The sequence below is a fragment of the Paramacrobiotus metropolitanus genome, unplaced genomic scaffold, assembly GCF_019649055.1.
Source record: "Paramacrobiotus metropolitanus isolate TYO unplaced genomic scaffold, Prichtersi_v1.0 Parri_scaffold0000079, whole genome shotgun sequence".
NCBI classification, from domain to species: Eukaryota; Metazoa; Tardigrada; class Eutardigrada; order Parachela; family Macrobiotidae; genus Paramacrobiotus; species Paramacrobiotus metropolitanus.
In genome coordinates, this window is record NW_026570299.1 from 116,865 (window position 1) to 129,365 (window position 12,501).

A 12,501-nucleotide genomic window follows, 5' to 3' on the forward strand; every position below is an offset into this window, starting at 1 on the left:
CCCTTGTTCGCTTCCGGCGGAAAGCCTGGCCTTCTTTCGCGCTATTTAAGAATTATTTTACCCAAGGAACCAGAACCTTGTACACACGTTGTAAGTCAGTGCAAAATATGAGTTTCACTGTCAGTTTGTCAGAGAAAATTTAATTTGGTTGGTCCGTTTCTTTGGCACTAACCAATCCGTAGTCGCCCGAGATTGCCTCTCCATTTTTCGTCTCGCCCGAGTGCAATATGAATACCAGTAACGCGACAGCACACGCTGAGAGTACTCCAGTGCAGCCTCACTGGACGCCGCTCCTTACCGGCCAAGCCGTTGTTCTGGGTTTCTCGCTTCTCTCCAACATCATCGTTCTTATTGAATTCATCCGCATACCCTCGAGAATTACGCCATTTACTGTCTATCTCATCATACTACTCATCATCAACTTGTTCTTTCTCAGCGTGGTCCCGTTAACGGAACTGATGAATCAGCTGTACGGCGGTTGGTGGATGGGTCGTGCCGTGTGCAATATTCACAACTACACCAGCGCCATCGGATCCGCGTCGCAGATTTGCATCCATATCTGCATCTCCATCAGCCGACTGTGGGCGGTGCATTACCCGATGGCTTATAGAATTAATCATACTAGAAAGGTGGCACTGCTCATGTGCTTATCCGCGGTGGTGGTGGTGCACGTGATTGAGCTCCGGGATGCCTCATGGACATTCTGTATTACGCTATTGAAGTGAAGGCATCAGGATGCCATATTAATTATATGGCGCAAGTGTTGTGGGCAAAATTTGAAAACGCTCTACTGCATATCGTCCCGCTGGTATTGATCCTTGTTGTGTACGCGTATTTGTACGTGAACCGGGTGCGTCGGAGACGGAAGATCCGCGAGAACGGTCGCCGAAAACCCAGCTCCGGTACTTCGCTAGAGGAAGCAGTGCGGCCGTTCCTGGTGCTATCGCTGACGGCCATCAGTGTGACGGTGTGCTGGACACCGGCGGTGGTGTACTTCGCCGTGGTCAAGTTCACCGGACTGTGGATGCCCGAGTGGTTCTTCGTGGTGGCGTCGTTGCTTTATTCTATGCAGGCTCTGTTTGATCCTTGGCTCTTTGCTGCTGGCTTGTGGAGTGCCCATAAGAAATTCTCTGGCTTAATGATAACGACTGTATGAGGATCCATGAAAAATAGATACTGACCACGTGATATGATCCCGCAATCAATTGACATCATGTAAGAGTCACGTGACCCTTCGTCTGCCGCAGGCGGTGACATCGTACGCTGCAGCCATCTGCCACCTTTGAGTACATTCAACGCTCATCACAACCAAGGGTTATAAAAGTGGTCGGGTATGAGAACGGCCGACTCCCAGACGGAGCCGCTCCGCGCACCGAGGCTACCGTCTTGCTCCAGACTCCTATGGATTGTCGATCTTACGCTGATGAAATGAATTTCTTTCCGCCTGTTTTCACGTATCGATGCAATATTACCGGCGCCACAACAACCGGTTGGGCAACTGCTGAATGCAGATATTGTATGGGGTAGTAGGAGAAAAAGGATTGCATCTCCTCCTTCTGTTCGGGCTAGCAGAGCTGATGCACCAGAAATCATAATACTAGTACGGGCCTGATTCTCGTTGAACTGAAAAGTCAACTCCGGATCTATTACCCAGCCAGGAAAGACACTAAAATGACCGCCGACTGAATCGACATGGGCTCGTTTTATTGCCGCGCAACTGGAAATTTTGACAACCTCTCTATTTCTAAATTTCAATATGAGCACAAGCCAATAAAATCTACAATGAAATACTGTCTGTACATGATGCAGATTTGGACTCCGTCCGTAATAATTACTGAAACAGTGCTGTAAAAGTAATATGGCTTCTAATTCTACGAGAACTATGCGCAGCGTAGTTGAAGAAGTTTTGTACCGAAAAAACAATGCCTGGCAATGTTTTGTGACAATTGTGTTTACGGGCTTGGCTACACAATAAACAGTCGATCAATCAGTTGCTAGCCTCCGCCTCCGCCACCACTGTCACCGCCACCGCTATCGCATCCACCGCTGTCACATCCTCCGCCACTATCACCACCTCCACTCGCATTACATCCACTGTCAACGGCGCAACCCATGTCCCATCCACCGCCTCCTCCACTGTCGCCACCTACAACGCCCCAATGGCTACCGTAGCCTGCATCGTTGGAGTAGCCGCTGCTGTCGCCGTAGAAACGACAACTGTTACCACAGGTGCACCCGTAACGGCGGCAACGATGGCAACGCTGGGCAAGCTTCGTCCTGGTGAAGCTTTCGGAGTAGTGCTCTTTACCAAGGCCGCCACTGCCCGTCACTTTCGGATTTTGATCCTTATAGACGGCTTCACAAAACGATTCACTGACTGCCGAATTTCTGCGGGGAGGATCGTGAAGATGCACGGTGTTGAAGGAATAGTTTTCACCGCCATTGCAGACGTTTTTATGGCTCTTGTCCTTATCGACTACTTTGGGAACGAATCGCGGGCCCTCTATTTCCGGATACCTTCGTGGAGGATGCTGAGGATGTTTGACAACGATGACGCTTTCAGAATAGTGTTCACCGCCAACAGCGTCACTTTTAGGGCGGTTGTCTGTACTGACTGATTTAGCCATGAGACTCAGACCACGGGCAATGGTTTCCGAATATGTTGGCGGTGAATCGTCATAACGTGCTGCAAGGAGGATAGGTGATTACAAGATTCGAGAGAAGCCTAAGGCGTTGCGTTATTTGCGGAAATATCTTCTAGCCCTCGTGTTACAGCAAAAAGTGAAAATTACGTTTCTCAAAACAAAACGAATTTTAAAAAAAACGACTTCGAAATCGTTCCTGGGGAAACTATGACCTTTTAAAGCACTCGCTACGAGTACGTACCTACTAGAAAAAAACATAGTATTCGGACTTACTTCCGAGATCTCCATTCTCTCCAAAAGGAATACCGTGCGAGTCCTCCATATCTGTATGATATGGGCAAGAAATATGGTTTGCGTCCAGAATGATTCCGATAGCTATGCGCTGTCCAAAAGATTCTCAGAACTGCAAACGTTGAGAATACGTTGAGCACAGATACTGCAACAGTAAGAGTCATATGATAAAACAGTTTTTTACAATCGAACTGAACGGCAATGTCTGATACATGAATCCGTAATACAGGTGTAGCGGCGGTGCCGCTTACTTTTGTACGAGTGCAGTTGTATGAGACGTACGGGTAGTACAGATTGCCCAGTTTAGGCTATTTAAGCGCAGCGACGACTAATGTGATGGAGTCATTCTCTGGCTTTCTGAGATTTCGGTCTTGAATTAAAGAGAATCTGGCCCGTAGTTTGGGATTCTGGTGTTTCTATCCTCCTAGTTCTAATAGAATGTAAGAACATAGGGACCCGTTTATCCAACTACGCTACAATTAGTGTAGCGGCGGTGCCGCTTACGTATGTACGAGTGCAGTTGTATGAGACGCCTGCATCCACCCAGGAGCGCCAATTGTAGCGTAGTTGGATAAACGGGTCCCTATTTCCTTGCATTCTATTAGAACTAGGAGACTAGAAACACCAGAAATCCGGACTACGGGCTTCAAGGATTTTATTTTAATGTTGTTTACTGAAAGGAAATTCAATTTTCTAATAGTCTGAAATTTGCTGCGACTATTGGTTCCTTCATTCAGGATTGTTTTGAAAATGTTTTATTTTGTTAAAAACTGGTTTTCCTACAGTAGGAATTAGAGGGTTATGTTGCCCTTTAAATGTTGGATTTTCCGAAGATTGAGATTTTGTCATGAAGCCTTTCCTTCAGTAGGAATTAAAAGGTGATATTGTCCTTTTAATCTTGGCATTTTTATTGTTATTATTTACTTTTATTGTGGAAGTATCCTGATTAGGAAATAATGAAAATGCGAATTCGATTTAATTAAGAAAGGAATATTCTGCATTCCTAAATAATTAATTTCCTGACAAGTGACAAGGAAGTAGTCGATGCTTAATGTCTGTGTGAGTGCGTTGGCCTGTCTGGCTGTATGGGGATTTCCAACCCGGATACGATCTTATCTGCCTCGCGACAAGGCGCATTGTTCTATGCCGTGCCTAACACGTGCCTGGATGGAAGCCAGCTTTGGAAGCCACGTGAAGCACTGTGTTCTGAAAGGAATATGGCGTCGCTGAATGGATTGTCGTACGGATGATGACCTGATGATTCGCCGCATGCTATGGATCATGCGCTGTCTGCTTGGGAAGGGAATGAAGCCTTTGTTCACTGGTGAGGCGGTGTTGTTGGCGATGTGATGAGTTCCTGCTGGAATCCCGGGTGTTACCGAGGAGGAAGCAGATGAATTTAATTATGATTATTAAGGAAGCAGATGGTGTTATAATGATGATGTATGTTGTGATGACTTAATGGTTGTTGTTCTATGTGAGAATTTATTTGTGACGGTGTTTTTTTTTCTGGAGAATGACGATGTTGTGTAGAATTTGGAGTAAGATCTTTTATTATTATTTTACGGAGAAAGGGGTCTTCCGCCCATGGTTGTTATTTTTTTGTGTTAATGGCATTCCTGTTTTTTTCTATCCCGGAGAAAGGAGTAGTGTAGCGGCGGTGCCGCTTACGTATGTACGAGTGCAGTTTTATGAGACGTACGGGTAGTACAGATTGCCCAGTTTAGGCTATTTAAGCGCAGCGACTGCTAATGTGATGAGGTCATTCTCTGGCTTTCTTGGATTTCGGTCTTGAATTAAAGAGAATCTGGCCCGTTATTTATTATTTATCTATTATTTTATCTGCCAATAAATATGACAGTAAGATTTTGAGGAGACCGTAATCCCTGTAGACCGTAACAAAGATAAAATTCAATGATTTCATTTCTAGAATTTAGAAAATATTCAACGGGCACATTTCTGAAAGGGCCAACATTACCTGTACATTCTGCATAGAAGAAAATCACCGAGCGAATAAAACGTATTGCTTCTAAATAAAGAAATCGACGGTCATTATCCCATAAATATCGGGAAACTATATCAATTAAACGATATCCAGCGATAATCCACTCATCCAAGAAAACATTAAGAAGCATAATTCACGAAATAAATCCTTAATAGGAATATACGATGAATGCTCATAAATTAATTCGAACGACACACTGATATCGCTTTGGCGCTTTGGTGATGCGACCTGAACGGCTGGTAAATGGCACGATGTCGACAGTCTTTTTCCGGTACTGACGCTTCGACGCTGGCTTCGCTGGCAAGGCGAGATTATCTGACGGCAGATCTAGGACTGGAATGTCAAGGTCAGTGGCTTCGACCGGCTACGTATCTTTTGGCACATCAGCAATCGGCTGCGAATCCGGCTGTACATTTTCTAATTCAGAATTATCATTCCTAATAATTTCAGGAACTTCACCCGATGGCCTTGGATAAAAAGGCTCAATACGACTGACGTTATAATTATCGATTTTCTGACGGAAAGAATGCAAAAGCTGTAATTTATAGACATTTTCATTAACACGTTCTATGACCTTATACGGTCCAGAATACTTCTGTCGCAATTTATCGGCCTTCTTGACAACATGTGCAAATTCTCGCACCTTTACAAGGTCGACTATAGAAAACTGAACTTTTCGGCGATTTATATCGGTCGCGGCGGCATTCTTATCCTGGCGTATGCCAATACGTGCTCGCGCGACTTCGTACGCTTCTTGGAAGAAATCCGTTAATTTCTGAGAATAATCAGATAAATTTAGATACGTACTGTCTTCCACAGATTTAATAATCGTATCTACTGGAAGTTCATTTTCACGACCAAACATCAACCTAAACGGCGACGTCTTTGTGACGTCATGTTCGGTAGAATTATGCGCGGACGCGATAAACGGAAGGTACTGATCCCAGTCACGTTGGTCGTCTGACGCATACATTGCCATTCCTTCAGCCAAAGGAGACATTTGTCTTTCTACTTGAGAATTTCCCTGTGGATGATACGCTGTTGTACGAAGCTGACTAACACCGATTAACTTATTAATTTCATACAGCAAATTATTTCTAAAATGCTTTCCTTGGTCAGTTAGTAACCGCTTAGGAGTGCCAAACATTAATATTACGTTCTGTACGTAGAATTTTGCTACTTCGGCAACTGATTGATCTTTTAGTGGTCTAGCCCAAATGTACTTAGTCAAGGCGTCCGCTACAACACAAGCGTATTTATTACCCAATCCTGATGCAGGAAACGGACCTAATAAATCCATGTACGCAGTACACATTGGTCCTTCTACAGGAAGATGCTGCAAATAACCTGACATAGGTTTACGAGTAACTTGCCTCATCTGGCATTGTGGACAAGTCTTTATGTACCGTTTAACGTAATTTACCATATCGTTAAACCAGAAACGACGCTTAATCAGACTTACTGTCTTATCCACGGCCTGATGTCCTGCTAGAGGAATATCATGTACAGTCCACATTACATCATTCGTAAATGTTTGGGAACCATCAGACACTTTACGTCTACACCGTTCTCTCTCCTTTTGTAATATAGGACTGAATTACGTAATACATACTGACGGTGACACGAGGCGAACTGAGGATCGGCAGGATTATCCATCGCATCCACAATTTTCTTAACAGAAGGAACCAATAGCTGTTCATCACTCAACCACCTGTCGTCCTTCCAAGGATCTTCATCGGCATTTTCATCTTCATCCTGCACTTCTGCGGCGTGCGCATAAACCGGCAGCTTATCGGCGACACCCGGTTCGGCCGGGCCAACAGGAAAACGACTTAAACAGTCCGCATTATGGTGGAATTTCCCCGGGCGGTACTGTACTTCTTTATCCAAAGTCGACAATAATAATGCCCAACGCGCAAGTCGTGGATTATTTCCGCTCTACTTTTCTATCTCTAGAAGCGCTCGATGATCAGTCTTTACAATGAAATGATTAAATTCCAAATAATGACGGAATTTCTCGTAAGAAAATATTATCGCTAATAATTCAAGATGCGTCGCCGGATAATTACGCTCGGCGGCGGTCAATGACAGGTTACAAGTAGCCACAGTTTTACCTTCCTGACTCAGGATACCGGCAACACTAATACCACACGCATCACATTCCACTACAATTTCTTTCGTAGAATCAAAACGAGTTAAAACGGGCGCATTACTGAGCGTGTCTTTCAAATCATGAAACGCCTGTAAATGTACATCACTACATTCCTTTTTGAAATTCACATTTTTCCTTACCAAAGGAGTTAATACGTATGTCATGTAGCTCATATTAGCACAAAATTTCTTATAAAAATTCGCCAGCCCTAAGAAACTCTGCAACGCAGTCACACTGTCAAGAATCGGAAACTTCCGTATGGCATCCAAATACTGTGGGTCAGCCTTAATTCCTGACTTTTTAATAATATGTCCTAGGAATTTAACCTCACGCACAGCCAGCACACATTTCTTCGGCTGAATTTTCAAACCGGCATTTTCTATTGAAGAAAGAACGATATCCATCCGTTCACACCACTGATCGAAAGTTTCAGCAAAAATAATAATATCGTCCAAATAGACTAACGCCATTGTCCACTTTACTTCTGATAGAATACCGTCCATTACACGCTGGAACGTAGCGGGGCCGTTGCACACGCCAAACGGCATTCGTTTAAATTCAAACAATCCATCCTGGGTACAGAATGCGGTTTTAGATTGATCCTCAGGCGCAATAGGAATCGCCCAATATCCCGACTTACAATCTAAAGTCGTACACCAGTCACAATCTCCTATAGCATGCAGGATATCCTCGATTATCGGCATAGAATAAGAATCTTTTACAGTTAATTTATTTAGCTGCCGGAAATCTAAACAAAATCGTACGCCAGCGTCTTTCTTTTCTACCAAAAGAATTCTGTTAGACCAGTCGGATTTGGATCGCTGGATAACGCCCTGAGCTTACAATCTTATCCACTTCATCCATGATCAACTTTCTACCGGTCTAATCATACCGGCGAGGCGTCTGCTTAAACGGCTTTGCATCGCCCGTCCTAATATAATGAAATTCGTTAGGAACATTACCGAACGGCTCCTTTTCTGTAGGAAATAATCGGACATGCTTACGCATTAACTGTTTAACTCGCTGACGCTGTTCCTCATTTAAATCATGATTTAATTTACATTCAGCGAAACTTTTCTCAAATTCCTCATCTGTCATGTAGACACTCTCCTGACCTGCACTGCCAATCGACGTAGGAACATCAGGATTTTCTTTAAAATTCTCTAAACTACCGATCATAACACCTTTCTTAATTATAATATTATTATTTGTACGATTTTCTAACCAGCATAAAATCGTATCATTTTCACACTTAACCACCGCATTAGCCAGCTGTAGTCCTATGCCTACATTCTTGGCCCGGTTTGGCAAAAACATATATTCTCCATCTTTAATTCTCTTACGCCCAGGGCTTAACTCAACGACTACGTGAGTCCTAGGAGGAACCTGAACATGTCGGGCAGAATAGACTGTTACCGGCCGGGCCAATCCACTCTCCGCAACACGTCCCACTCGGCGCTTCGGCTGCACTATTTCAGGTGTCCGCGGTTTCGGTGACTTCTCCAATCCAGAACGAGGCTGCGCATTCCCCACTTGTTTGGCCACGCCCGCAGGCACTGGTCGCACAACAGGAACATCCGACTGAGGCTGATCCGAGGTCCTCTTCTTCACCCTGGAACTCACACTCACACACGCGTCATCACCCTTTAGCCTTGCCAGGCGTTTACGCATTTCTACTGAGATTTCATCCATTACGCGTGTATCAAGCGTATTATTCAATCCCAAGTCATTTACAGAGGTAGTACCCAAACTCATCAATTCACGGGTCAACCTCTCACACTGTATTTTCTCCTCTTCTTCAACAGAATTAATTAAAGTAGGCACTTGTACCTTAATCTGAGGAAAATAATCCCGATAATCGAAAGTAATTGTCTTAATTTTTTTAAAGAAATCAGTTCCTAAAATTTAAGGATAAGGCGTACTTTCTTCTCTCACAAAGAGACTGTGCTGAAACACAATATCACAGATCTCTAAATTCACTTTCAAGCAAAAACGAAACTTTGATAACGGTACACCATTAATACCGACTACATTCCAATGCTGATAGTTCGGGTCAATGTCCTGATAGAGGATTTTATCAGTATCACAAAATTCTTTTGAAATCATAGAAACTGCTGCAGCCGTGTCAAATAAACAATTAATTTCACGGTTGTTTAATTTAATGTAAACTACCGTATCGGGACCATAAACCGGATATTCCATTTTAGAAAGCTGCTTCTTATACAAAGAATTAACGAAAACTGTACTCATATACAGTTTATCAGGAGGTTTTCTCACACGCGGCACAGACTCACCTCCCTGAGCTGCACCTAGGCGTTTTTTGCCGGATTAAACGACGGACGATTACCCGCCGCCGACGCTGCACGTCTTTCTTCCAAGAACTTTTGCCGGCGCTCTGCCACCATCTGATTCCCGGTACGAACGTTGTCGGGCCATTCAGACTGCGGCACCGACGGCCAATTGCATTCACTGCTGATATGCCCGTTTTCTGCACAGAAATAGCACTGCGGGACAAATCGACGTGATGGCGGATTCTGCATTTGCGGTCGCGGGCGAAATTCCATCGGCATTCCAGGCTGGAAATTCATGCCACCACCGGGAACCGGCGCGACTGCCGCATCGGCATAGGACTGCTTCGGTGGCGATTCCAGGGCACTGCTGGAGGGTGCCACATCCGCTGACGACTGCATCCGTGGTCAAGAATTCTGATATCCGCCCCAGCGGCTGCTACCATAACCACTGTAACGACCAAAACCACGACCACGTCCTGCATAAGGAGTCTGATAATACGGTACTTTCGAAACCGCCGGCATGCCATTTTGACCTTGCATAGGTTTCAAGGCATGCCAAACCGACGTTAAATCTCCTATTGACTTAGGATTTCGTGCAATGATAAAATTCTGCATTACCGGAAAATTTCTAAAAGAATTAACCAAAAACTGTACTTGTCGGCATGGACTCATTTCGGGATCCACATCATCCATCAGATCCGTCATCTGTACAATAAACGCATCAGCATCCATCAACCCGTCATACACGGCGGAAAATAACTGCTGTTCTGCGGAGAATTCTCTTCCTTCAGCACCAAAACGCTGTAGGAGTCTATCTTTCCAATCCTTAAATGTCCAGGATGCCGTATCATATCGAGCCATTAGCTGGCCGTGAAACTTCTCTTCAGCGCCTTGCAAGGCATAGCTGAGCTGCACCGTCTTCATCTGGCTGCCCCACTGATTCAGTTTGGACACAGCTTCAAATTTTCCTAGGAAGCTTTCAATCCTTTCATCCTTTCGTCCTGCAAAGTGAGGAGTTTTCATCCGCATCGCCGGGCCGCGTTCCTCAATAAACTCCACAGATGAGTCAGAGGTAACTGATTCCTTTGAAGGAGTATGCATCACTGATCGGCCACGAATATCCTCTGTACGCGCGCGCGGCATGATTTGATGCGCCTTTTCCATTGGAACGGTTGATTTCTGCCGCTTCATTTTATCGAAATCCTGTGCTAAGGAATCTACTTGCGCTTTCATCGTCGCCTTCCATTCATCCATTTCTTGCATTTTAGAAGTGAATGACGATTCATGCTTCAACAGCTGCTGCGTCACCAGGCCAAAAGCGGAGTTAACATCCTGTTGATGATGTTTCCACCGATCGTCATTCTTCTTTTCCATCACCAAAATATCCTGTTTCAAGGAGTTATTCATCGTATTCATATTATCAAGGATGTTCCTTTCAAAGGATGTCAACACATCTTTCAATGCATCCGCGACACTATCCGACACGTCAGCAGGCTGAACTGGTGCACTGGCATTCTGTACAGAAATGGGAACGGTACTGGAAATGGAATGCATCCGTGCACTCACCGTATGCGTCGAGGAAACTGATCCGGATGAAGGAATGGATGTGCTGTAAGTTGTGGTAACAGTAGGCAGAGAAACTGCTGAGACCGTCGCAGGGTTTCCGAAACTGGAAGTCACAATCGTCCGTAATGGAGATGATGTCACCGCTGTGGAAGTTCCAATTCCACTCGAACTGACTGGCGCCTGAAGAGAGGCCGGCAATGTCAAGCTGTTTAACACGAACTGATGCACTACCGGAAGCGATCGGATGGGAGATCCAATTCCAAATGGAATGGAATTCGGAAATGAAAAATTTCCAATCCGGTTCTTCGCCGCCGAAAACATCTGATAGGGCTTCTCCCCAAATCCTACGTCCGATTCCAGGAATCCCGTATTCTGTAATTCATTGCCATCCACTTCATCTTCCGTATCATAAAGTCCATCGGAAATAATACTAGGATCCGCTGCTTGTTTCTTCTGAAAGAGAGAATCCACATCTGAATCGATACGAGTATTTCGTTCCTCTGCTGTCTCAGTAGGATCTGTAGGGGCAAGAGGTTCGTCGGGCAACGTTTCAATTTCTTCCTGAACAGGAGTCACAGCTTTCTTTGGCGGGCTGCGGAACATCTTACTGCTTCTGGTGAAGATATTCACAAATGGCTGAATAGGGTCTGGAGGTGAAAACACAGGCACAGGAGCTGAGGCTGCACTCGTAGTCACAGTCACTGGTATACTGAGCTTCTTCACGGTTCCTGTTTTAGGAACTCTGGGTTTCCGGACTTTCTTCACAGGAGTTACTCTGAGAAGTCCACTATGAGTACGAGGACGATCAGTCGCTTCCATCCAGGAAATACCAGAAAAGACTAACTGACTGTTCTTTCCGAAAGGCGATAGAATTCATACTTGCCAGGAGCGCCAAGTGTAGTGGTATGCCCCGAGACTACCCTAATCCCTTATACAGGGGGCTCATAATTATGATGATAATTATATTTCTTATCAGAATATTACTAAACGAACGAGGACTGAGTCACCTTTTCCACCTTTTATCATCAAAATAACATAAAATCAGAATTATTAAAAGTAGCTAAATTCATCCCAAGGCAACTGATTAGTGAGCACTCATTCTAGCACAAAATTCTACGTAGAAGTACAGCAATATTATCAGCAGCGCTACACAGGCATTTGACGTCATTGCTCGTCGGTTTCATTAAGGAAGATTGATGGATCTGCCGTCACCGGTGTCAATCATAATCCAAGTAAATATGCGATTAAAGGATTTTTAGCAGTGGTTCAAATTTCATGATTACGACGTGAATGAACGTTGCTGGAGCAGCGAAAAATTACTTGCCTTTGTGATTTGATTAGCAACAAGACCGTCTACCGACGGTTCACACTATTGTTAACGGTATGCTGACATAGTGTTTCGGTTGGCGATGCCGCTTAGCTGTGAGATTCCCAGGAAAATAGTGGTAAAAAAAAGCGTTAGTATGCATTCTACGAGTATATAACTCAACAGTCGGTTCCGTGTTAACCACTACTGGTTTGAAGTACTTCAGTATTTGCTTTAGATGTGGC

The 12,501-nt window shown here is 44.5% G+C and overlaps 2 protein-coding genes across 2 annotated transcripts; one reads left to right on the plus strand and one right to left on the minus strand.

Moving 5' to 3' along the window:
* The first annotated feature begins 227 nt into the window (after positions 1-227).
* Positions 228-725, plus strand: LOC129595533 (alpha-2B adrenergic receptor-like). The gene has a single exon (XM_055492577.1). The coding sequence runs from the start codon at positions 228-230 to the stop codon at positions 723-725; it is 498 nt and encodes a 165-aa protein (XP_055348552.1).
* A 1,195-nt stretch (positions 726-1,920) lies between these two features.
* On the minus strand, positions 1,921-12,113 carry LOC129595568 (uncharacterized). Its single transcript, XM_055492615.1, has 3 exons — positions 4,915-12,113; positions 2,919-3,048; positions 1,921-2,686 (listed from the first exon to the last, which is right to left on the minus strand). Exon 1 carries the CDS (start codon positions 11,767-11,769, stop codon positions 9,790-9,792), a length of 1,980 nt encoding a protein of 659 aa, XP_055348590.1. The 5' UTR covers positions 11,770-12,113; the 3' UTR covers positions 1,921-2,686; positions 2,919-3,048; positions 4,915-9,789.
* Between the last annotated feature and the right edge of the window lie 388 nt (positions 12,114-12,501).